This window comes from Nycticebus coucang, chromosome 10 (assembly GCF_027406575.1).
Source record: "Nycticebus coucang isolate mNycCou1 chromosome 10, mNycCou1.pri, whole genome shotgun sequence".
NCBI classification, from domain to species: Eukaryota; Metazoa; Chordata; class Mammalia; order Primates; family Lorisidae; genus Nycticebus; species Nycticebus coucang.
The window spans coordinates 114,371,271-114,397,165 of record NC_069789.1 but is presented as its reverse complement, the minus strand read 5'-3'; the positions used below and the strand labels follow the sequence as shown (position 1 = coordinate 114,397,165).

At 49.6% G+C, this 25,895-nt stretch overlaps 2 protein-coding genes and 2 non-coding genes across 8 annotated transcripts; 1 reads left to right on the top strand and 3 right to left on the bottom strand.

Annotated features, from left to right (window-relative positions):
* Positions 1–1,316: 1,316 nt before the first annotated feature.
* On the top strand, positions 1,317–6,043 carry ACP4 (acid phosphatase 4). Its single transcript, XM_053607360.1, has 11 exons — positions 1,317–1,710; positions 1,778–1,882; positions 1,954–2,040; positions 2,964–3,110; positions 3,404–3,502; positions 3,573–3,668; positions 4,574–4,706; positions 4,788–4,870; positions 5,313–5,437; positions 5,660–5,838; positions 5,914–6,043. Exons 1-11 carry the CDS (start codon positions 1,501–1,503, stop codon positions 6,027–6,029), a joined length of 1,380 nt encoding a protein of 459 aa, XP_053463335.1. The 5' UTR covers positions 1,317–1,500; the 3' UTR covers positions 6,030–6,043.
* A 392-nt stretch (positions 6,044–6,435) lies between these two features.
* LOC128597167 (uncharacterized) lies at positions 6,436–15,601 on the bottom strand. Of its 5 annotated transcripts, none has more exons than XM_053607320.1 (4): positions 15,298–15,601; positions 12,380–12,862; positions 9,284–9,325; positions 6,436–8,990 (listed from the first exon to the last, which is right to left on the bottom strand). In XM_053607320.1, the coding sequence occupies exons 2-4, from the start codon at positions 12,837–12,839 to the stop codon at positions 8,839–8,841; spliced, it is 654 nt and encodes a 217-aa protein (XP_053463295.1). In that variant the 5' UTR covers positions 12,840–12,862; positions 15,298–15,601; the 3' UTR covers positions 6,436–8,838. The 5 variants fall into 5 exon arrangements, 3 of the variants coding, with proteins under 3 accessions (XP_053463295.1, XP_053463294.1, XP_053463293.1); XM_053607319.1 differs by having other exon boundaries at positions 12,380–12,841; positions 15,298–15,600; XR_008383219.1 differs by lacking the exon at positions 15,298–15,601 and having other exon boundaries at positions 11,012–15,289.
* Positions 9,063–9,153, bottom strand: LOC128598011 (small nucleolar RNA SNORD88). The gene has a single exon (XR_008383533.1). It is a non-coding gene; the product is annotated as a small nucleolar RNA SNORD88 (small nucleolar RNA).
* LOC128598010 (small nucleolar RNA SNORD88) lies at positions 11,131–11,221 on the bottom strand. Its single transcript, XR_008383532.1, has one exon. It is a non-coding gene; the product is annotated as a small nucleolar RNA SNORD88 (small nucleolar RNA).
* Positions 15,602–25,895: the final 10,294 nt, after the last annotated feature.

Genomic DNA, 25,895 nt, shown 5'->3' with positions numbered 1-25,895 from the left:
TATTTAGAGAACATTATTGTGGAGCCTGCTTCCAAGGCAGCCCCAGGGATTCTCGCTGCCTGATAGTCATACCCTGTGTAGTCCTCTCTCTCTGATAGAAGGGGGCTGACCTGTAAAAACATTCAAATATGGTGAAAGTGGCAGAGGGTGATTGCCGAGGCTAAGTTATAAAATACATTGCTATCTCTTGGGTTGCTCGCTCTGGGAGAAACCAGCTGCCATGTTGTGAGGATGCTCAAACAACTCCACAGAGAGGTCTGTGTAGGGAGTAACCAGGGCTTCCAACCACTAGCCCTATCAGAAAGGTTGGAGATGGCTAGTGTACCCCAGTGAAGTTTTCAAATGACTGCCCTCGCTGTAGCTTGACTGTAACTTTGTTTTTTTCTAAGTTTGTTTATTTATTTATTTATTTTGCAGTTTTTGGCCAGGGCTGGGTTTGAACCTGCCACCTCCAGCATATGGGGCCAGTGCCCTACTCCATTTAGCCACAGACACCACCCTTGACTGTAACTTTGGGAAACATCCTGAGGCAGAATCACCCAGCTAAGCCACTCGCAAATTTATAATCCACAAAACCTGTGAGAAATGAGAAATAATAATAATAAATGTTCACTGTTTTTTTTCTTTTTCTTTTGAGACAGTCTCACTATGTCACCTTGGGTAGAGTGCTGTGGTGTCACAGCTCACAGCAACCTCAAACTCTTGGGTTTAAGAGATTCTCTTGCCTCAGCCTCCCAAATAGCTGGGACTACAGGTGCCTGCCACAATGCCTGGCTATTTTTTGGTTGCAGTTGTCATTGTTGTTTAGCTGACCTGCCTGGGCCAGGTTCAAACCCGCCAACCTCTGTGCACGTGGCTGGCACCATAACCACTGTGCTATGGGCGTCAAGCCATGTTTACTGTTTTATGTGGCTAAGTTTCAGTGTAATTTGCTACATGGCAATAAATAACATGGCTACTTAGTAGTTCTAAGTGCTGATATGTGCAGACTGCTTGTTCTCTTTTTGTGAAATGAAGGCACAGAGAGGTGTAGTAGTTTGCCCGAAGTTACACAGCTGATAAATGGTGAAGCTGGGATTTAAACCCCAGTCTGGCTTATTCCAGAGTCTGAGGGTTCAACCACTGGCTTTGGCTAGCTGTGGCTGGTACCAGAAGAAGGTGAAATCTCCAAGAAGACCAAGAGAGCCTCAGAAAACCTCAACATTTAAGGAGCAAGGAAAGGAAGAACAAGTTGAGAGTGGGGAGAAAGAAGGGAAGAGAGAACAGAGTATAAGTCTAGAATGGGGGGGCAGCGGTTTCTCTGAGTCTAAATCCAGGTTAAAGACACCTGGGTTCATAACCCAGCTTTGTCACTCATTAGGTGTTTTCTGAAGCAAGTTTCGTAACCCTTGGTGCCTCGATTTCCCCTTGTAAACAACAGGGATGTGATAACCATATGGATTAGTTAATCTAAGACTGCTGAGGGAGCCAGATCCAGGAGGCTGCAGCCCCAGTGGAGGCATGCTGGGACCTGCCCTAATGGGGGTGCTGAGGCAGAGGGTGACGTGCAGGCAGGGCTGCGGCCCAGACAGAGGGCTGAGCTCAGCGTCTGGGCTCGTGGAAATGGCCGGGCCAGGGTTTCTAGGCCACTCTGCTGGACCTCTCCTGCTGTTGCTGTTGGTGCTACCGCTGCAGGCCCTGCCGGAAGGACCCCTGGTGTTTGTGGCTCTGGTGAGGTGCCCTGCCCAGCCTGGCCCTTCACATCCCCAGGCCAGCCCTGACCTGGTCCTGTCCCCAGGTGTTCCGCCATGGCGACCGAGCCCCACTGGCCTCCTACCCCACAGACCCACACAAGGAGGCAGCCTCCGCCCTGTGGCCACGTGGCCTGGGCCAGCTGACCAGGGTGAGAAGTTGGGTAAGGCAAGGGAGGGGGAGTGGCTGGGGAGGGGTGTACTGAGGCTGCTCTGTCCCCAGGAGGGTGTCCACCAGCAGCTGGAGTTGGGCCGCTTCCTGAGGAGCCGCTATGAGGACTTTCTGAGTCCCCAGTACCGGCGGGAGGAGGTACCGCCACATCCGCTTCTGCCTGGCCCTGACCGCCCACCTCTGACATCCACTGACCCCAGTGCTCCCTTTGGGTCTCCGCCTCTGGTCTTGGACCCCCCATCAACCTGACCTTGTCCCTGTTTCTGCTCTGCGACCTCATCTCGACTGGGGTCATCTCAACATCATGACCTCTAGCCTCTGTCAACTCTATTTTCTGACCTCCACCTCTGTTTTCTGACTCCCATCGACTCCAATCAGCCTTTAGACCTCTGACCTTCAAACTTGATTGATTCTTTTTTTTTTTTTTTTTTTTTGTTTTGCAGTTTTTGGCCAGGGCTGGGTTTGAACTTGCCACCTCTGGCATACAGGGCCGGCGCCCTACTCCTTTGAGCCACAGGCGCCACCCCAAACTCAATTGATTCTTTCACCCATGTTGATCCAACTTGCCCTGCTGGCCTTTAACTCTCGAACTCTATGCTTCTTCAGTTCTCACCTTCCATTCCTGTCTTCTAACATCCCCCGATTAGAATTGGTCCTCCTGACCTCTGACCTCTGACAAATACGCACTAAACTCTGACTCCACGGTCTCCAACCTGCTCTCCTCATCTTGACCTCTAACCTCTAGCCTCCACTGATTCCAGTCTTCCTTGCTGCCTCTCATGTACTCAACTGACCCCCTTAACCCAACACAACCCCCCAACTTCTGACCTCCAACTTGCATGCTCCTGACATTGACCTCTGACACTTGATCACAGATTCCAACATCGAAGGCCGGATGCTCAAACCAGCCCTGAGTTTTGACTCCCAATGCCTAACCTTCAGTCTCTCTTTATGACCTTTAACCTACCCCAGGCTAAATCTGAAGCTTTTGATTTGTCACCACAGCCGGTCTCTGACCCTGACCATGGTCCCCTGCGTGCCCTCTCCCCACCCTGCCCTAGGTGTATATTCGCAGCACAGACTTTGACCGGACACTGGAAAGCGCTCAAGCCAACCTTGCTGGGCTGTTCCCTGAGGCTGCCCCGGGGAGCCCCGAGGCTGACTGGAGGCCCATCCCTGTGCACACAGTGCCAGTCTCTGAGGACAAGGTCAGGCCTCTGGACAGGGAGGGAGAGGGGGTGAAGGGAAACACAGAGAGAAAGGGACACTCACTGAGGCTGAAAGAGACAGAGGCAGCTGCAGGCCCAGCTGCATGGGCTTCTGGAGGCCTGGGACACTTAGGGCAGTGAGGCAGTGTCCAGACTGTGCTGAGCCCCCGTCCCAGCTGCTCAGCTAGGTCTGGGAGGGACTGGACCTGAAGCAAGGGCCAAGAGCCCCAACTCCTCATGTGCCATGAGAGCCAGGTATGCTGATGTCCTCTCTGAGCCTCAGTTTCCTCCAGTTGCTGAGGTTCCCCATGCGCAGCTGTCCCCGCTACCATGAACTGCTGCGGGAGACCACAGAGGCCGAGGAGTACCAGGAGGCCCTAGAGGGCTGGACGGTGAGCCGGGTTGCGGTCGGGGCGCGGGGCGGCGAGGACAGACTCTGCTCAATGGGCCTTCTGCATCCAGGACTTCCTGACTCGCCTGGAGAACTTCACGGGGCTGTCGCTGGTTGGAGAGCCGCTCCGCAGGGCATGGAAGGTTCTGGACACGCTGATTTGCCAGGTAAGCCCTTACCTCCTCCCAGCCAAGGGGTTAAAAGACACCAGCCTTCAAATCCCAGCTTTGCTAGCTGTGTTCCCTCAGGCAAGTTTCTTAACCCTTTGTTGCCTCAGTTTCCCCATCTGCACAACGAGGATGGAAACAGCGGTATCAACACCTCCTGGGGGTGCTGTGAAGATTCACACAGATTAATCTACATAAGTGCTCAGCATGTGTGTGGGCCACACAGGGGTTTGAGGATACAGGCCCATATGTACATAGACAATTCTTCCCCCAAAGTACCGTAACTAGAAAACCCAAAACTTGGGCAGCAGGAGCTGACCTGAAATGATGCACTGCTTTGTGATTTACCCAACTTTGAGGTGTGTTGTGTCGCACAGTGGGAATATCGATGTGCGTGATTTTGGGACTGCACCAGGCTTCACCATGTATAACGTGCTATATACACCATCACACCTTCTCTGATACAAAACGTCTCAATTTTAAAACACCTTTGGCTCCAGGGATTTCAGATAATTCCTTCTGTTATCGCAATGTGATAACAGTTAGTGTTATTATCTTCTTCTTTTTTTTTTTTTTTTTTGTAGAGACAGAGTTTTCACTTTAAGGCCCTCGGTAGAGTGCCGTGGCCTCACACAGCTCACAGCAACCTCCAACTCCTGGGCTTAAGCGATTCTCTTGCCTCAGCCTCCCAAGTAGCTGGGACTACAGGCGCCCGCCACAACGCCCGGCTAGTTAGTGTTAATCAATCACTATTTTCACACCATGATATCCTGACCAGCCCAGCCCATGAGGGAGGGGCTCAGGCAGAGGGTGGGAGGAGGGCATCTCACAGGCCTTGGAGGGCCAGAGAGGAGTATGAGGGCTCAAGATGCCACATCTCCTTGTACCCTCTCCATCTCTTCCAGCAAGCCCACAGCCTTCCCCTCCCACCCTGGGCCTCCTCAGATGTCCTGCGGACACTCACCCAGATCTCTGCTTTGGATATTGGGGCCCATGTGGGCCCACCTCGAGCAGCAGAGAAAGCCCAGCTGACAGGGGGTGAGGTGTGGAACCAGGAGGGTGGGAGGCTGGGGCACCTTCCTTTCAGGGATTCTAAGGGCTCTGTTCTTGCCCTCTCAGGGATCCTGCTGGATGCTATCCTCTCCAACTTCTCCAGGGTCCAGCGCCTGGGGCTTCCCCTCAAGATGGTCATGTACTCAGCTGTGAGTCCTTGGGAAGGGAAGTGGTGCCATCTGGGCACAGGGATAAGGGTGATGGCAATTTGGGTAAGGAACAACCTGTGGTCTCAGTGGAACCTCAGCTCACTGCTTTGGGTACCCTGTTATTTCCAAACCATACTCTTGGACCATATCACTAGAGGTATAGATTCAAGGAGGGAGGAGATGGTGTCTTGGGAGAAAGAATTTAGCTCCTCTGGAAGGACAGGGTGTTTAATAGAGCTGTCCAGTCAGATTTTGCATCCATTTGACCAATCTTTACTGAATGAATGTCTGTAACTGGTGGGACTGCCTTTCCGAGAGAGTGAAGGAGGAGGAGGCTCTAAGGAGCCTGGGAGACATCTTGGAGGCTGCTGGATGCACAAGTCTAGAATTCAGGAGAGATCGCAGGGGAGGAGCCCTGTCTTAGTCCTTGGATCACCCGCAGCATGACAGCACCCTGCTGGCCCTGCAGGGGGCCCTGGGCCTCTATGATGGGCACGCCCCACCATATGCTGCCTGCCTTGGCTTTGAGTTCCGGAGGCGCCTCGGGGATCTGGATGAAGATGGAGGGTGAGGATGGAGTGGTGCTAGGGGAGTGGGTGGGACAGAACTCTCAAGAGGGATGGCATAACTGCTGGGCAGAGGGCACAGCCAGGCACTGGCCCATGTGGGTGGTGGGGGATCTTCATAGGATAGTGTTAGAAGATTGATAAGTGGTAATCAGAAGCCCAGTTTCTCCAGGTTTTTAAGTCAGCAGCAGGGGAGGTGCCACAGTCTCCTTTCTCCCTTCAGGAATGTCACCATCTCCCTCTTCTATCGCAATGACTCAGCCCACCAGCCCCTGTCTCTCAGCCTCCCTGGGTGCCCAGCCCCCTGCCCACTTGGCCACTTCCACCAGTTAACGGCTCCAGTCCGGCCTCCAGCTCACGGGGTCCCCTGCCATGGCCTCTATGAGGCTGCCACCCCACCAGGTGATATTCCTGTGGGTTAGGGTGGGAGTGGGTCCCTGAGTCCTAGAACTCACAACCCGCATGTTCTCCCTGCAGCCCCTGTGGTGCCCCTGCTGGCCGGAGCTGTGGCTGTGCTGGCAGCTGTCTGCATGGGGCTGGGCTTGCTGGCATGGAGACCAAGCTGCCTGCGGGCCTGGGGGGGTCCTGTGTGAGCCAGAAACTGCCCCCACAGCCGACATTGGATCCCAACATGTGTGCATACCCACTGATCTGGTCTGTGACTTACTGTGCGTGTGGGGAACAAGGGCTGGGTGGGCTCCCTGGTCTGGAAGCCACAGTGGTGCGTGTACATGTGCATGCATCTGTGAAGGTAGCGTGTATGGGTGCATATGGATGTGTTGACGTCTCTGCACTTAACACGCTGGCATGTGTCTACACGCGTCACACTCCTGTATTAATGTGTGACAAGGTCCAGTCCTGCTGGAGGGCATGCCAGCACCAGCTTCCAGATGCCCTCGGGTTGAGTCAGGCCCTTGTTGGGGAGGGCAGATGTGGGATTCAAAGCCTACCCCCTCCCCACCCCCCAGCCAGACAGCACCAATCCTGTGACTTTTTTTGGTAAGGGGTTAAGTTTTATTTGGCACACCCAAGATAAATCCAGCAGGTTCTACAATCCCCAAAATTAACCTCCCAGGGACCAGCAGAGAGCAGATGGTGCTAAGGACATTCTCTCTGGGTTGCCTATGGTAGCGTGTGCAGCAATTATTTGGAGGGAGGTGGGGGCAGCTCTTTAAAAAACGCTGAAGTTGGGCGGTGCCTGTGGCTCAGTCGGTAAGGCGCTGGCCCCACATACCGAGGGTGGCGGGTTCAAACCTGGCCCTGGCCAAATTGCAACCAAAAAATAGCCGGGCACCTGTGGTCCCAGCTACTCGGGAGGCTGAGGCAAGAGAATCGCTTAAGCCCAGGAATTGGAGGTTGCTGTGAGCTGTGTGAGGCCACGGCACTCTACCAAGGGCCATAAAGTGAGACTGTCTCTAAAAAAAAAATGCTGAAGTTGAGGAGCCTAGTGGTTGTGACAGCAGGCCCTATGGGGGACAAGTGTGCACCTGTAACACTGCCCTAACCTGCCAACACAGGCCAGCAGTGTAGCCATCCCAATCATAGGGCCAGACCTCACTGTGGGGGGACAGATGCGGAGGCTGAGGTTTGGTGGGTGCTCAGTTACAGCCACTTGGCACCTATTAGATGTGGTTGCCAGGAGGTACCTTAGGGGGCTGGTGGCATAGAACCACTCCTAGCAACCAGGAGAAAAATGTGGGGACAATGGTAAAGGGTTGGGCTAGGGCCAGCAGACTCAAAATAGTCCTCACAATTGGAGATGCCAAGCGAATTCTTTCACAAGGGGGCCACCACCATAGCTCCCCCTCCCCTGCATTGTGGAAAATCCTGCCCTGGGCCCTAAAGATGGCCTGTGCAGACCATCCCTGACCCACCCACTATCCTGTCATCTCTAGAGGTACTAGTAGCCATGACCTGGCCAAGACTGGGAATTCCTTGGCTAAGGGTACCTTCTGGTGGGGGCTTCTTGCTTATAGATTAAGACTCAAAATACTGTCTGGGGTTGTCACTGTGATCTGGGCTGTCAAGAGCCCACTCCCACTCAGCAGACTGTTGGAATAGCCTGCAGAGCTAGGGGCCCAAAGATGTAGGGGCTGGTGCACTTCTGTCCTGTCCTCAGGGCACCCCTGGATCCAGCTCAACATGAGAGCTCACATGGGGACAGTTAAACACCACGGTCTATACAGAGTGATGCCATCAGCCATTTAATGAGTGATCCTGTGTACCCAGCACCTGGGCTGTGGAGCCACAACCACCAGGGCTGTCCTCATGGACTTGTTTCCTGTCACTCTGCCTAAACACACCCTGAACCCAGGCCCAGAATGGCCTGGGGTCATTCTTAGAGAAACTAGACCCACCTGGAGGGACCGGCTGCTGATAAAATAGCAAACAAAAAAATTATTTCCAAAGGGGAAGGTATAGCAAAAACAAAGAAACCTAAAACTTGGCCATTGAGGACAACATTCACAAAGAGGAATGAATCCCAAGTGGTACCTACCCTGAAAGCAGAGCAAAAATACTAAACAAAAAAAAACCTTTAAAAAAGTTCTGAGCTAAATTTCAGCCTCATTGTCATGGGCCATGGGGTCTCCTGCTGGGGCTACAGTGCTTTGGGGCTCTGTGTGGCAGAGGAGTGGGCACACTGTAGCGCCCACTCTTGTTAGCTGTGCAACACTGTGTCTGGCAGGCTCTTGCTTCCTCCACAGGAGTCACTGCACCCAGACTTGTGACAAGTGGCCAACAGTGCTTGCTCCTCCCATTGGCTCTGGCCAGTGAAATCCACAGGGGTAGGGGCCTTTGAACATGGTTGTCACACCATGGCTCACCCATAAGCAAGGTACTGGCTTACCTGACCCCAACTCTACTGGAACCTGGCCTCCCAGCCCTGGCTGTGGTTCAGCAGCTCCTCCCTTAGGCCTGGTCAGCTGAGGTGGGGTTTGTCCCTCTTCCTTGCACAGCTCCAGGACCCTCCTCTCTGCATAGTGGCAGAGGAGCCAGCCTGAGCCTGGTGCAGCCTGGCTCCACCAGGCCTCTGTGATGGCTTTGAGCACTCCTGTACCTTGACTAGCAGGCTGTCTAGTAAGAGCTGCAGCTAAGTAAAGGGGATGTCATCAGGCAACTTGGGACGGGGGACAAGATGAGATGAGGGGGCTGAGGGTGGCTCATGGCAGATCTAGTTGGACACTCTCCTCCCTGGTAGTCCAGGGCCAAAGGGCAGGAAGGACTCAGCGCTGGCACCAGGTCACCAGCAGCAAGCTGAGCAGTGGTGCACAGCCATCTCCCCCGTGGGACCTTGGGGAGGTCATTGTTGAAGAGCGTCACAAGTCAGATTAGCAGCACCAGCTCTCTGGAATTTAGGAACAGGGCATGGTTCCCCATCATATGACTGCAGGATGCAGGTTATCATGAGCTGTGTGGGGTTCTCCTCAAAGCTGGGTGTACGTGGAGAACATACAGAATATGCAGAACTGGCCCCCTACGTCGGTGCCAGCACTGACAGTCATGGCCTCTGCTGCTCCAAGGCAGGGGACAGCGAAGAGTCCAGCGGGATGCAGCTGTGGAAAGGACACAGAAGAGGTGCTGGGCATGGGGAATGCCAACAACCTCCTACAGCACCTCCTGGAGTGGGGCCCCTCAGACCCCCGGGTGTCAAAGGTCCCAGGGTGCACAGTGTCCTCATGGGTATTTAGAGCCCAGTGCTGGACATCATGGGGGTCCCCAAGTTCAAGCCCTTTGAGAATCCTGACATATGACATTTCATTGTAACCCAGCCTCCCTCCAACAGCCTCTGTGTAAGCACCAGCACTGCCACCACCACCACGACTAGAAGGCAGTGCCCTGTTCTTACCCAGAGTGATGGCTAAACCATTACAGCACCTGGAGGAGTCACCTGTAGTAGGGCACAAGACAGGGAAAGGTGGTCAGTGGGGTGCAGGACAGCCATGGTACCATCATCATCCCATCTGCAGAGCTAGGGCCCCTCAGACCCCCTGGGGGGGGCGCATCATCTTCTTAGGGGTGGCTAGAACCAAGTGCTGGGCATCAGAGGCCCCAGTCCCACTTGCGTCCCTTGAGACAAGGCAGAAGAGAACTCAAGAGATCCTGGCAAAAAAACTCCCCCAAAACAAGAAATCCCACCTATACCAGGGCCCTGGGGGTGCTGAGCAATTCCCCAGGGCTGCTTTCTAATGCCTGCTCCCTAAGATCACCCCTCGCTGTCCAGCACAACCTGAGTGTCACTCCTTGAATGACCGTATGATCTGCAGCGAACTGACCAGACCTCAAGACCGTTTCTCCTTCTGGAAAATGGGACTAGAGATGCCTGGCAGATGTATGTCTGTGGAATTCAGTGGGAGGATAGGGTCTGATGTCCAGCACTGGCCAGCACAACCTTGACTGCTTCTAACTCCACCCCAAATGGGCTCGCCCAAGCTGCCCGCCCTTACCTGTGGGAAGAGAGTTCACAAGAACCTTTGTCACACAGCTGTGTCTCCCTGGCACCCTGGTGGTCAGCAGGTGCTGGCCTGGTCACCATAGATAACATTTCCACCTTGAGAGTTCTATGGGTCAGGTCAGAATCCGACAGACGCTGCAGGTCCCTTATATCTTCCCTACCCTGAGCTAGCGCTGGCGTCCCTACCGAAATGTTACTTCCCTACTAGATTTCCCCAGGAGTCCCCTCTAACCCCATCATGCCTAATGCTCAGAGCTCTGCAGAGTACCCCAGAAAGATATTCAGAAGATTTGAAATCCAAGCCAACCTTTCACAGAAAGCAGCCTCCTTGCCAGAAAAAGCCAAAATCTCCAAGAGCCCAGAGAATATTTTTAGTTCTAGTTCACTATAGCTCTTGTTCTTGACACTCCTGACACTGAAGGAACAAATGCCAAGTCCACTCAGGGTTCAGAGCACTTATTTCTTTCTGGTCACACACACTTTTCCTCCATTTAGCTTTTGAACACTTGTGAAACACCCGCTAGATAAATCCTGTTATTTGAACAATTGCTATTGTGTAAACTAAAAGCTCCTTCAATGACTGTATGCATTTATACACAGGTGAGTCATCAGAAGCTAAGCTTTGTGTAAAGAACACCGTGCTTAGTCTACAAAACCTGCCCCATGTGACAGGAAACTGTTCACTCTTCCCTTGCCTAGTGTTAAGAACCCTTCTGCTTCCTTCACATTGCTGTTTGACAGGTTTCTGATTAGCCCTTTCCTCTGAAACTCAAATACTACTTCCCCACAGTCCATGCAAATCATTTCTTACTTAACACCAACCCTTGGAAAGCAAGAAATGTCACCCCAACAGTTTGAATAACTTGGGCCACTGGCTCCTGATGTGCTCACTCTAGATACAGTAACTGAGGCGCAGGACAGCAATCGTCTGTCTGATGACTATCTCCAAGCCCACAGACAGGACAGCCGGAATTTGGACTCAGGTCCAAATTCTCTACAGTTATGTTTACTGTTTGTGAATCAGCACATAAATTAGGTCCCGGAGACACCTGCTTTGAAGTTATCCCAGATGGTGAGCTATGTTAGGCCAGGGTTATCAGGCAATGAAAAGCATGGTCTTACCATGATGGGGTGTGGAAGGAGGCCCCTGAGCTTGAAGATACACCTGTAACACACAAGAGCTTGGTAAGAGCTTAGTAAGGGGATGGAGAAGGACAGTCTGCAGGAGAACATCAAAGCTGGGGCTCCTCAGACCCCCAGGTGTCAAGGGTCCTGGGAGGCACTGTGTCCTCAGGGGTGATCAGAGCCCAGTGCTAGACATCATGGGAGCCCCGGCCCCTATCCAATAAGGCCCCAGTGCCTCTTACATTCAGGGACAGAAGCCAAGCTTACAGAGCTTAGAGACTAGCAAACACAAAATCCATCAGGAAGGTATGAACAACCAGTTCTGCAATGTCACAGGTACGCAGGGTATAGTCCTCATAGTCTAGGCCTTTAAACCCACTGCATGAAGTGGGCCCTAATGTCCACTCTTCCCTTGCTTAGTGTTACAGATTTTTTCAGCAGTGGCTATACCTGCTAGTAACCCTGAATAGGGAAAGCTGCCGAGATGCAAATCCCTCAGAAGAACCTACTGAGAGCAACAAGGAGGAAGCAGGCTATTGTAGGTAGGGGGAAGCCAAGATGTAAGCAATGACCAGAGACCCTTGACCAAACCAGGTTTGAACAAATCAGCTGTGAAAGACATTTTAGAGATGACTTATAACAAATACAAGATAGACAATAAATGGCAGTATTAAGAAATCAGTCTTCTGGGAGGCCAAGGCAGGAGGATCACTTGAGCTCAAGAGTTCAAGACCAGCCTGAGGGAAAGTGAGACCCAATCTCTACTAAAAATAGAAAAATTAGCCAGGTGTAGTTAGTGCCTATGGTCCCTGCTACTGGGGAGGTGGAGACAACAGGATCACTTGATCCCAAGGGTTGGGCTGCAAATGAGCCTGATAATGCCACTGAACTATACCCAGGGTGACAGAGTGAGAAGACCCTCTCCACCATCAGTCTTATTAAGGGTGCCAACAGCATCATAAAGTAGAAAAACGTTAACTATTTTAGTGAAATATGAAACTTACTTTTGGAATATTTTCCAATTTGTTGGAAGATTTTAATAATGCTAAAAGATGACATGCCAAGGATTAATGCAGGAGAAAAATACTTTTACTTGTGACATGGCAATACAGGCAGCCCCCAGATTACAGATGACATGACGTCTTTAGGTCGGATCTCTGATATACTGCACATACACGGTAACACTACTACTGTAATGGCTTCTATCAGATATTACCTTGTTTCCCCGAAAATAAGACAGTGTCTTATATTAATTTTTGCTCCCAAAGCTGCGCTAGGTCTTATTTTCAGGGGATGTCTTATTTTTCCATGAAGAAGAATACAGTACACATTTATTGTTAAATGAAAATAAAGGAAATTTATTACCTGTATACGGTACGGTAGTAACCTGAGTATCTTCCAGCCTAAACAATGTTGTGGATCTTCTTAAAGACAGTTCACTTCGCTGAAGGAAATTATCCAGCCAGTGTTGTGATGCTTTGAAGTCTTCGGGGGCTATGTCAAACTGTGGTGCCATTGCAAGGGCAAATTCTTGAATCCGAGCCCTATTCACAACCAAAGCCTTTGCTCTCCTGTCAACAACCCATTCACAAACCAGGTCTTCCAGCTCGGAAAATAATGGTTGCCGACCTGATCCACACTTGCGCTTTTTAGCATTTCCCTTATCCACTTGTTCAATGAGGTTACCATACTCTGCTCGCCATTTTCGGACCAATCGGATACTCAACATCTTCTCTTTACAGAAAGCAGTAAGATTTTGGCCCCAAGAGTCTTCCACGATTCCTTTCTTGTACTCCACGGAGTAGCTTTTTCTTTTTGCGCTCATTTCTAGGGGTAAAAAAAAAGGAACTGGGGTATCAGGGTGGGGGGAGAGGGATCACTTAAAATGACACAGGGGGATATTTCACCCAGAAGGAACCTGGGATCAGAGGGGGGAATCAAAATGGCACGGGAGAATGGGGGGGGGGGATTACCATTTTAGTAACCGCTTTTGATCCTCCTGTGTCATTTTAATTGTCCCCTCTGATCCACCTGTGTCATTTTAAGTGATCCCCCCCACCTCTTTATCAGATATTTCCCCCTAGGGCCTGCCTGGGGACTGGACCTGGGCTGGAGCAGGGTCTGCCACTGACTGAGAACCTTCAGTCATCATGAGGGCGGCCACGAGCATCAGGCAGTGTCACCAGAGACAGACCAGCATTCACCACATTCTCTGCGTCCCATGGGCTCTGATCCTCCTGTTCTTCTACATGCATCTGCAAAAGTCTCCTCCTCTCTCCCGCCCCACGCTCACAGCTCACTCTTGGACCTCCACTCTGCCTCATTGACATCAGGACTCTGCTGTAACTCAGTGGTTGCAAGATGCCAGTCAGGGCGGCCCTAGCAACCAGTTTACGGTAAATTAATTTTCATTCTGAGACAGGGCCTGGGGGGGGGCCTTGTTTTTGGGGGGATGCCTTATATTTCACCCAGAAGGAAACCTGTAAGTAGGTCTTATTTTCGGACATGGTTTATTTTCCGGGAAACACGGTAATAATACCCATATATTGTATTAAGTTTCAGTAATTATTGTGGTCTTTCAATTCAAGCAGAGCATAGAAACAAGCTCATAAAAAAATTTAAAAAGGAGAAATTTCAAGAAAGAATACTTAAGGTTAACATCTATCTAATGTTGCCTCAACACTTTTCTTAATGAAAAGACCATTTTTGAGGCAAGAAGGTAGGCTACGTTAATCAGACAATGACACAATGACAAAGATGGTGTAGAATTGGGATCTGATTCTGTTGCCAGAGAAGGGGAGCTTACTACTAAAGTCGGTTTCTTTCTTTCTTTTTTTGGAGACAAAAATCTCACTGTGTCAGGGCGGCGCCGGCCCCATATACCGAGGGTGGCGGGTTCAAACCTCGGCCTCGGCTGAACTGCAGCCAAAAAATAGCTGGGCGTTGTGGCGGGCGCCTGTCGTCCCAGCTACTCGGGAGGCTGAGGCAAGAGAATCGCTTAAGCCCAAGAGTTGGAGGTTGCTGTGAGCTGTGTGATGCCATGGCACTCTACCGAGGGCCATAAAGTGAAGACTCTGTCTCTACAAAAAAAAAAAATCTCACTGTGTCGTCCTGAGTAGAGTGCCGCAGCATCACAGCTCACAGCAACCTCAGACTCTAGGGCTTAAGCGATTCTCTTGCCTCTGCCTACCGAGTAGCTAGGACTCGCCACAAAGCCCCCTATTTTTTTGTTGCAGGTGTCACTGTCGTTTAGCAGGCCTGGGCCGGGATAGAACCCACCAGCCACAGTGTATGTGGCTGGCACCCTACTCACTGAGCTTCGGGCGCCGAGTCATAAAGTCAGTTTCTTGACAAAGGTATCTTAGGATTGTCTGCCCGGCTTTTTCCCACCATAAAATGTAGCAAGTGACGTTATAACCACACAGTAAACCTCCGTTAACTATTTAATGTTAGGATCTTACCCCTCAAGCTAAGCAAATCCCTCTTCAATGAGACAATGAGCATGGGGAGCTCCTTGATTACGTACGCCCTCAGGCGAATCGTCTGTAACGCGGAGACTGCTTACAGTTAGGATTTAACTGTCAGAATCATTCCTGCACGTGGACAAAGGCCTCGTTTTTTTCTCCTAAATCCATTCCTATCTGGCTCTCAGAAACAAGCCAACAGTTTACTTAGAACCACCTCACTCCCACTTTTTTGCTGACTCCATACCCCGTCTCTGCACCTACACAAACTGCAACATCGCTTCCTCTCCCATCCCCCATAGTCTTTGTGCTGGGTTGCACAAAAATGCCAGCTGCCCAGAATTGACAAAATCGGAGCTACTTCCTACCGAAAGCACATGTAGCTAGGAAGCTAGTAGGGAACCTCGGAAAGACCTTAATGTTCTTTCCCTCTCCCGCGCCCAGTAAATCAAAATGGCGGAGACAAGCGACGCAGGAAGAAGAAACGGCGCGGCCCGACTGCAGAGCAGCCCAGGACAACTCCCCATTCCCATGTTCGCCCTAGCAGTAGGAACTGCCACCGCCCAGGTACCCACAAAGTGCCACCATTATCCCAGCGGAAGACCCCTAGGCTCAATCAGAACACTCGCCGGGTCCTTGGGAAGGCCAGGTCTACGACAGCACGTGGTCGTTCCCCTCAAAGGCCCGGAACCCTCACGACACTTACATCCTTCATCCCAACGCCCGGCTGCAGAGACCGGCAAAGGGAAGGGAAGGGGAGGGGAGGAGGAGGGAGAAAGGGAGGAAAGCCAAAAGCAAAAAGCTCCTACGGTGCCTTACCCTCTCCGTAGCGTGCGCGGGTTGGAGGACGCCCCACTTTATAGAGCGCGCCGCTGGCAAGGCCCGTTCCCGCGCCGGGCCGGGCTCCATCCGCAGCGTCTTGGACGCGCGCCTGTTTGAGAACCCCCGCTTTAGTGCTGGCGGAAGAGAATAATGCCTGTTTCCACTAGAATCTCCCGGAATAGAAGAGAAGACATTGTCTCTGGAGATGTATAAAAAGGAGCAAGGGCATATTGGAAAAAAAATATCTGGTCATCTGCATCAGGCAATTCTGAAGACAGCACACAAGGACGCTTTGTGAAGAGAGAAGACCCTGAGGTGGGCGGGGCCAGAAAAGAAGCAACTGGAATTGCCATCGTCCTTGTCGCGCGAGTGTTGGTTGCGGAGGCGTGGTCGACGCTGAAAGGCCAGACTCCAGGTTAAGTCTCAGCCCCAGGGCGGGAGGCGGGGCCGGTGCCGAGATTGACAGAGGGCCGTTCTGGGACAGCGCCCACGTGATGCGGAGTCTGTGCCTTGAGAGGCCGGGCTGGAGTGGGGATGCAGGGTCCAGAAGGCGGGACCGTGACGTCTGAGGGAGGAGGGGCTGAATACCTGGACTCTCGAGTCTGATGGAGGAGAGGTGGTGGGTTTGGAAGAAGAGGAGATTGGGGTTCACCGAAGGTCCGGTCTAAGGCCTGGGGCCCGAATTCTTGGTGGGGTTGGAGATCTGAGTATCTTTCAACTAACAAGAATGTAAAAACATTTTTTTTTAAGATTAAAAAAATGAAACTTCTTTGCTCCAAACACACTCTCCAGAGATTGTCGCTATTGACAATTTGGTGTGCGGCCAGGGGGTGGCTCATGCCTGTAATCTTAGTACTCTGGGAGGCTGAGGCCCGTGGATAACCTGAACTCACGGGTTCCAGACCAGTCTGAGCAAAAGTGAGACCCCCGTCTCTACTAAAAATAGGAAAACTGAGGCAAAAGGATTTCTTGAGCCCAAGAGTTGGAGGTTGCTGTGATTTGTGATACCGTGGCACTCTACCCAGGGCGACAGCTTGAGACTCTGTTTCAAAAAACAAACAAAAACAATTTGGTGTAGATTTTTTTTTTTGGTGTAGATTTTTTACTTTACAACCACACACATAAATGGATAAAGATGCTTATTTCACTCTAATTTGCCCCGTAAGTAGTCTCCACACATCAATAGGTACAGAATTATTAGACACTGACAAAGGGAAAGGATTCCTTTGTGTGAATAGAACAGACTTTGTTTAGTGGGTCCTCCAGGTCAATTGGGTTTTTTTCCTTCTAGTGAAGAGACTCCTTTCTAGTGAACTTTGTGGGCGAAGGAAGAAAAACAGACCTCCATTTCTCTCTTAAGAGCCATTTCTGTCACTGGCTGCTGTCTCACTCCAGGGCAAAATCCTCACTGTGGCCTGTGAGGCTCCTGGTGAACTGGCTTCTGTTCTCCCTTATACTGTGTGCCTGCTAGAGACCATTAGCCCAACCTCTTTGCTAGCTTTGTGCCTTGAACCCTTACCTCTGAGCTTATTTCCTTTCCTTATACTCTGGAGGGCCCAAGGATGGCCCTAGAAAGGGTTGGCAGTTCCACAGAACACTTTCAAGGTACTGAGCTAAATTAAGGAATATTTGGGGCAGAAAATAGATTTAATAATATAGATTATTAATCTGGGTTGAGAGAAGTCTGAAGGGACTGAAAAAGGAAAAGAGTCTTGATGGAGGTGGGGGCTAGAGGGCAGGGTTGTTAGGTTCATGACAAAGAGTTGTGGGAGCAGGCCAGCATTTCCATGCCCTAAGTCCAAATGGCCTGTATTGCTAGGATGGACCAGAAATTTGTGTAATTCAGATAAGACAACAAACCTGGGGAGAGGAAGAAAACAGAGGGCGTTAGACACAGAGTTCATCAGCCCAGGCCTGAGTCCAGTCCCATCCTCAAGCCCAACTGCGTGCTCTACACTGTGTCAACCCATTCCCAAACTAAACCTCATCCCCAAACCTAGTTTTAAACCCATCCCCGATTCTATCCCATCCCCTAACCTGCTCACAATCCCACTCCTATTTTTTTAGTATATGTACTGCCAAAGCGAGCACACAAAACTACACCTAAACTCAAACTCAACTCCATCCCCTGCAACATCCCCAACCCATTTCTAAACTTGAACCCAGTCTCATCCCCACATCCAGCTCCATGTGCACCCCCAACCCTGTCTCTCCAACCTTAGTCATATCCTCCTCAGCCCTATTAACAACCTCATTCCAATTTCAAAATCTATTTCACACAATACCTATCTGCATCCCTGAACCCATTCCCAAACTCAACCTCATCCCAGCCCAGACCAGTTATCAGGAAGAGGAAGACACCAGTCCATGCCAGGTAGAAGCTGAGCCCCAGCTGGTAGGTCATGCCTTCCTGCAGGTACTCATGGGCCTGGAGCAGGTAGAACAGAACACTCAATATGATGCCGGTCCCTGCATGAACACAAGTATTAGGAGGCCAGGAATCAGGCATATTAGGACCCTTGTCCATTGTTATGTGCCTGCCTAGCTCTTGCTCATTCTTTTCTCACTTTATTTAACCTCTTAAACCCTGTCTCTGCTCACAAGCAGGAAGAAGACAATGCCATGCTGGAGGACACCAGAATTGCAAGCTGTGTTCTTTAGCCAGGCAATAGTAGTGTCTAAAACCATGGGATTGGGCGGCGCCTGTGGCTCAGTCGGTAAGGCGCCGGCCCCATATACCGAGGGTGGCGGGTTCAAACCCGGCCCCGGCCAAACTGCAACCAAAAAATAGCCGGGCGTTGTGGCGGGCGCCTGTAGTCCCAGCGGCTCGGGAGGCTGAGGCAAGAGAATCACTTAAGCCCAGGAGTTGGAAGTTGCTGTGAGCTGTGTGAGGCCACGTCACTCTACCGAGGGCCATAAAGTGAGACTCTGTCTCTACAAAAAAAAAAATAAATAAAAAAAATAAAACCATGGGATTGCCAGGTAAGGTGGCTCACATCTGTAATCCTACCACTCTGGGAGGCTGACGTGGGTGTGTTCAGGAGTTCAAGACCAGCCTGAACAAGAGTGCAGGCAGTTGTCCCAGCTACTCAGGAGGCTGAGGTAAGAGGATTACTCAAGCCCAAGGTTTTGTGAGCTATGATGCCAGAGCACTCTACCCAGGGGGACAGTGAGACTCTGCCTCAACAAAAAATAAAAACAAACAAAAAACCATAGGCTTAGAGGCCAACAGAACAAAGAGCTCTTTCCTTTCTCTGCCTCTCACTTTAGGGCAGCTACTCTATTTCACTGAGCGTTAGTTCCCTCCTGTAGAGTGAGCATAATGATAGGACCCATCTCCTAGGGCTGTCAGCAGGTACTATGTACCAGGCACATTTCCTCACACATAGTAAGCCCTCAAGGACTGAGAGGATCCTTATATTGGGGCTTTAATTTGGGGCTTCTGAATGGACAAAGAACTAAGTGCTTCTGGATATTTGAAATAACATGAATTAGAGATAATTTATGAATGAGAAAACACTTTTTTTCTCTCAGTCGTGTACTGGCAAATTTTGTCTTGTATTATTGAAAAATAATATAGAAGATGTTTTCTGCTTACTTAAAAGGGGGAATGGACAGAAATGATTTTCTTTCTTTTTTTTTTTTTTTGAGACAGAGTCTCACTTTGTTGCCCTTGGTAGAGTGTGGTGGGCGTCACAGCTCACAGCAACCTCCAGCTCTTGGGCTTAGGCGATTCTCTTGCCTCAGCCTCCCAAGTAGCTGGGACTACAGGTGCCCGTCACAATGCCCAGCTATTTTTTTGTTGCATTTTGGCTGGAGCTGGGTTTAAACGTGCCACCCTCGGTATATGGGGTTGGTGCCCTTCTCCCTGGGCCACACGCGCCACCCAGAAATGATTTTCTCATAGAAAAATGTCCTGGTATAGGTGGCTTAAAACCAAGGTGTTTTCATACTTCGTACCTTATGTTTGAACAATTAGAAGGAGCTATTAGATAAACTGGGTAAGTATTAGTTACTAACAAGGAAACAAGAAGCTGAGCATTCTCTATTCTTGCCCTTACTATCACTCTTTAAGAATGCAATGAAAAGTTATCAATTACTACAAGGGACAGGAACACAATATCCCTTATTTCTAGATTAAAATTCTTCATTTTAAAGTATGATTGGGCATGCAAATGGAAAACTAAACTATTTTAATTGGAATGTCAATTTTGAGTTACTTGGGTGGGAATGGGAGGTTAAGGACATGTGCAAAATTAAATAGTTACCATCAAATACTGATATTTTCTAATTAAATCCTCACTACATCTACATATGGTAGGACATTTTTTTCCCCATCCTACATATGAGAAAACTGTGGCTTTGGAAGACTAAGTAGCTTAAACAAAAACACAGAGCCAGGGGTGGAGCAGATTTCGAATGAGGTTGGGAATTAAAGGTTAAATTAATTGGGAGGTAGAGGTTAAAGTTTTGAGTGATAAGGATGGAGGTTGAGGTTGAGGTTTAGGATGATGTTGGGATGAGGATGGGTTGTGGATAGGACAGGGTCATAGTTGGGGGCAGGGATAGATTAGATATGGGTAAGATAATGGAGTTGGGAATGGGTTGGATTGAGTTTTGAGAGTGAGGTACACAGGTGGTAGGGATGTGGGTGCAGTTGTGACTGGATTGGGGTTGGGTATTGAGAAGAAGATGAAGTTAGAGATAGACCGATGTTGAGTTTGAGGTTGGAGTTTACCGGTGATAGGATTAGGCGGAATTTGAAACATGCCGAGGGTGGTTAGATGTGGGATTAAGTTGGGTGTTGAGGTTTGTGAAGACATTGGGCTGGTAATGGGGATGGGTTGGAGATTGGAAAGAAGATAAACTGGGGGTGGGGTAGGAGTGGGGATGACCATTATGGAAAGAAATATGGATGAGTTTGACATTTGTTGGTGATGGAGATGGGGTTGAACTGGGGGTTGGCATTTTTTATTGGGATGAATTGGATATTTGAGAGGAGGTGGGATTGGGGTTGGGGATGAAGGTAAAGATGGTGACGGGATTGGAGTGTGGTGGGGATGGGGTTGGTTTTTATGATTGGCACTGGGTGAAGTCCCCAAGGAAAGGATCTTAGTGCTGTGCCTGCCAGGATGCTGGTGATGAAGATGAAGAAATCCAACATGGTCAGGTTAGAGCTGGTAAAGAAGACAGTGCTTATTAGGGCTATGCAGAGGCAGAGGCTGGCGATGCTGGAGAAGAGGAGGAAGGCCCAGGCCAGGTCCAACAAATCTGGGGAAGGAAGAAAATCAGGAATATCAGAACTGGCCTTCAGACTCCAGGCCTTGTGGAAAGGGTCATCAGTTAATCTGGAAGTATTCTCAAACCCCCTTTCTTGCAAATTATTCTAATTTTAAGAACATTTAAATTGGGTTCTAAAGAAGAGATATTGAGGCTGATACCTGGAGATATATCTCTGGATGGGTGAGGACAGGTTCTTTGACAGTGAGAAGTGAGGTAGGCAACAGTTAAGGACCATCTAAGGGCTGTGAGGATCATCCCAGGCAGTGAGGACCCTCCCGGGGCAATGAGGACTATCTTAGGCAGTGAGGACCATCTTGGACAGGGAGACTATCCTGGGGCCATAAAGACTATCCAGGAAGTAAGGATCTTCCTGGGGCTGTGAGGACTGTTCTGGATCTGTGAGGATTATCTTGGTCAGTGAGGGCCATACAGGGCCTGTGAGGATCATTCTAGGGAAGGAATAAAACATTCTATGACAGGTGAAAGGGTCCCTGGGACAAAGCAGGAGATGAGTTCTAGGAGTGCTGAGGACAGGGCAGGCCTTACAAGCGTTCTGGTCATACTCATGCAGGCAGGAAATATCAGGGCACCGCACAAAGAAGATGGTGTTGATGAGGATGGTCTGGGAGCCGGCAGGATCCCCAGGAGATGTCAGTGGCACCTGGAAGTGGATCCAGGTCTGGCCCAGAGAGATGAGACTGATGATCACCAAGCCTGCCAGGCTCAACACCAGGCTCAGATGGCGGCTGATCTTCCTGGCCTCATGCAGGAGCCGCCAGCATATGGGCAGCAGTGACTGGTGGCTAGATTTCGGAAACCTGTAGTGGATCGCCGACCACCAGTGTCAGAATTGAGTTTGGCCACCCTACCTAGCCATCCCAGGTCCACCCTCCAGACTGTCTACCCCATGTTCATCCTCCATGTCCTGTATCTCTCAGGTCTTTCCTGTCTGCCATGTACCATCTAGAACCAGCCTTTAGGTCTAGCTTCCAAGAACTGCCATACTTCTACTTTCTAATATACCAACCATGCTTTAGGTCCCTGACTTTTGGCTGTTTCCTATCCCCCAGAATTCTAGCCCCAAACCTGGCCTACTGCCTGGGCCCCTGCGTCTTACCAGCCAGAATTGGTCCCTGTGGAACTGCACAATGAAAGGTTGCGGCTGTTGTCTGGGGGAATCTGGTTGAATTGGGAGCTGGGCACACTTTCTAGGAAATTCTCCTGGGAGCTCCACACAAACGATTCAATGCTTTTCACACTGGGCTCAGGGCTGTGGGTAATTGATGGGGGAATATCGACACCGGTCCGGGTGTGTGGCTTGGGAACTTGAACACTGATTGTCAGTAGGTGGTTTTGGATAAGTTCGTGGTCACTGTGGGTAACTGAGTTGGTATTGGTCAGGGGGTGAGAGCTGTGGATACTGATGTCTTGAGTTTGGAAAGTTGGTGGAGCATTTTGGTTACTGACTCGGCGACTGTAGGTAATGGATGAGGCATCTTGGATACTAATCCGGCGACCTCTAATAGCAGGTTGGGGGTCTTGGATACTGACCCAGCGACCACTGATAGCTGGTGGGGAGTCTTGGATACTGACCCGGTGACTGCTGATAAATGGAGGGGGGTCTTGGGTGTCATAGGTAATTGGTGGAGGGTTTTGGGTCTTGCCTTGGGTATTGTTGGCTTCTGCTGGCAGGAAACCAGACTGGGTGCTTTGGAGATCAAATGGAGGCCTCTGGGCCATGTGGAGATGCAGGGCAGGACCAGTGCCCAGATGTACTCAGCAGACTGCCAACTGCCTCAGTCCCTCTTTCCAGATACCTCACTAACCACCTGGAAGCCCATTGGTTTCTCTCTGGGGTTCAGACTCAGTGTCCTGGCATTTGGATCTCTCTGCCCCGTCTTCTGTGTTTCTTGGTCTTCCCTGCCATCCACAGGCAGGGCTCAGGGATTCAGTCTGGCTTGCAGCTGGGGTTGAAGGGAGGTTCTGTGACAGTTGGAGAGGTTCCAGGAGGTTGGGACCTTGGCCATGGCCTCAGACTCTAACCTCCCCTTATGTGAGTGACATGGGGACTGGGGCTGGGTTAGAACAGACTCAATGTAGGATCAGGAATGGGGTGGGGTGGAGTAAGGGAAGGGTCAGTTTGGATGCAGTGGGTCAGAGAGGGACCAGGTTAGGATCAGGGCTAGGCAGGGCTGGCTTAACAGAATCTCTGAGATGAATGCTAACAGTTTTGGGAGTGCCTAGATCTGAATTAACAATTCCTTTTTCCTTCTATTAGCAAACAGAGCAAGTTTGTACCAATATGATGGCACCAGGTTTTTGAGAAAAGAAAAGCTTTATTGCAAGTTGAGCAATGAGGAGATAGGAGCCCAGCTCATCTGCCACCCTGTGCTGGCTTTAAGACAGTACTTTTTTTTTTTTTTTTGCAGTTTTTGGCCAGGGCTGGGTTTGAACCTGCCACCTTTGGCATATTGGGCCGGCGCCCTACTCCTTTGAGCCACAGGCGCATGTGGGAGTACTTAAGGGAAGAATATCTTGATGTGCTTACGTTACTAATAATAATGATTTAATAAGCTTAAAGCCAATATTCAAGTGTTAGTTATAAATAGGTTTGAAATTAAATTTAAAAAATGATTGCAGCAAGAGGGACTTTACCGAACAATTGTAATCAGTGTGACTGGCTTATTGTACCCTCAATGAATCCCCAACAATAAATAAATAAAAAAAAAAAATGATTGCAGAAGATGGGCAAAAGAAAACAGAAAACATGAGAGAAGTAGATGCAGAAAACCCTGAACCCAGCGCAACACGGAGGCCTGGCATCTTTAAAACTCCAAAAGCAGGCCAGGAGTGGTGGCTCACGCCTATAATCCTAGGGCTCTGGGAGGCTGAAGCAGGTGGATTGCCTGAACTCACAGGTTTGAGATCAGCCTGAGCCAGAGCTAGACCCCCATCTCTAAAAATAGCCAGGTGGTGTAGCGGGCGCCTGTAGTCCCAGCTACTTGGGAGGCTGAGGAAAGAGAATCACTTGAGCCTTAGAGTTTGAGGTTCCTGTGAGCTATGACATCACAACACTCTACAGAGGGCAACAAAATGCAACTCTGTCTCAAAAAAACCCCCAAAACTCCAAAAGCGTCTTGCTAAAACTTCACTTTTCTTCCAGTGCAACTTGTGGGGGAGAGGCATGGAGGTCTCTAAACAGACGAGATTCACCCACATGCATGGGTGGGGCTATTTGCTCTGAGAGAGGGAGTGCTTTTATAAAGTTCTGTTATACCCAACTTGAGTGGAATTATAAAGAAACACCAGCACACTAAGTCCAAATTAAGCAGGGGTCCTTTATTGGCCAGCAATCAAGAGCAGGATCACGCCTCAAAGTCTCTTGACTCCTTTGAAGCAGGGGTGCAAGGTTTTTATACAGTGCTTTTGGTGAGGGATGGGAAGCCTTAGCTCAAGCAGAATTTCTACAGAAGCCCAAACTTGCAAAGTTAGAACTATAGGATGAGGTGAGGCGGGTGGTTACAAGGGAAACCAGACGGAGGTCGGGGTGGTGGTTGTTCACAGACAGGGCTGTGGTTTCACGAGGTTTTGCAGCTTTCAGCTAGTCTTCCTACTTCTGCACAGCTGAAGCTCACTGTGGTTACCAAGAGGAGGAGGGGGAAGTGCTGACAGCTCTTAACAGTATGGAGTAAGCCTGGTTCTTTGGCACAGAATGGAGTTAGGGCCTTACGGTTAGAATATACGAAACATTTAAACTTTGTTAAAGATGACAAAATTTGTTCTGGACCAAATAAGGAGATAAAATAACTCTTTTCTTCTGTTACCTTGGTATGAACAGAAGCATCTGTCTGTCTGAACAACAAGCTTCTTCGGTATTATCACTTCTGTGATTTGTGTACATGGCCTAATTGGGGTCTTCTCTGACCTCCTACTCTCAGACTGTTTTTTATGGTTCCATGTTCTGTTTGTATTAAAGATCATAAATACCTTAAAACAATAAAAAACAAATCAATCCAATTAACATAGCTAAAGAAATAGTTTAGTTAAGAAAATACAAACATAGCAAAAACCATTCATGATTGTTTGTCTTTCCCTTATTAAATTTATAATTAAAAGAATGGTATATGGGCCCAGCATGGTGGCTCACACCTGTAATCCTAGCACTCTGGGAGGCTGAGGAAGGTGGATTGCTTGAGGTCACGAGTTTGAGACCAGCCTGAGCAAAAGCGAGACCCTATCTCTACTAAAAATAGAAAAATGGAGGCAAGAGGATTGCTTGAGCCTGAGTTGGAGGTTGCTGTGAGCTATGATGCCACAACACGTACCCAAAGAGACAGCTTGAGACTCTGTCTCAAACAAAACAAAACAAACAAACAAAAAATGGTATATGAAATAAAAATAGAGTTAGCCTGGAACAAGATGCTACATGTAGTGTTGATCCTTGTGAAAAAGAACATACAGATTTCCTGGCCCAGCTAACTCTTCAACTTTCTCTTTGTCTCTTTATTTTTCTTTTTTCTTGGTCCTCTCATTTTGACCAAGCTACTAAAAGAAAACCCATAACATTGTTAGGACTGGTATCTGACACGAAACAAGAAGTGGAAATTCAGGCTATGATGTTATTAAGTTTGTTCTGTGTTGATGCCAGTTGGCCATCTTGGTTCCAAAAGATTTCAGCCAGTTTTGTTATTTTATAAGCAGAGGGAGTTTTAGCAGTTTCAGCAAGTTGTTTCTTTTCTTATTTGCCATCCTATAAAAATGAGAATTTGGTAGCTTCTGGTTTCATTAACTTTGGCACCTTTCTACCCCCTTCAGGGTCTTTTCTAAATCAATTTCATCCTTTCATTCCCTTTTCAAGTTCCTTGTCTCTCCTGTTCTTTGAGGGGCTTGAGGGTAGAGTTGGGGTGATAGTACACAAGAAGTAGAAGAGCCCTGGGTGGCGCCTGTGGCTCAGTGAGTAGGGCGCCGGCCCCATATGCCGAGGGTGGTGGGTTCAAACCCAGCCCCGGCTGAACTGCAACCAAAAAATAGCTGGGTGTTGTGGCGGGTGCCTGTAGTCCCAGCTACTCGGGAGGCTGAGGCAAGAGAATCGCTTAAGCCCAGGAGTTGGAGGTTGCTGTGAGCTGTGTGAGGCCACGGCACTCTACCGAGGGCGATAAAGTGAGACTCTGTCTCTACAAAAAAAAAAGAAGTAGAAGAGCCCAGACAAAGATTTTTTTTTTTTTTTTGAGACAGAGTCTCACTCAGTAGCCCTGGGAAGAGTGCTGGTGGCATCATCATAGTTCACAGCAACTTCAAACTCCTGGTTTCAA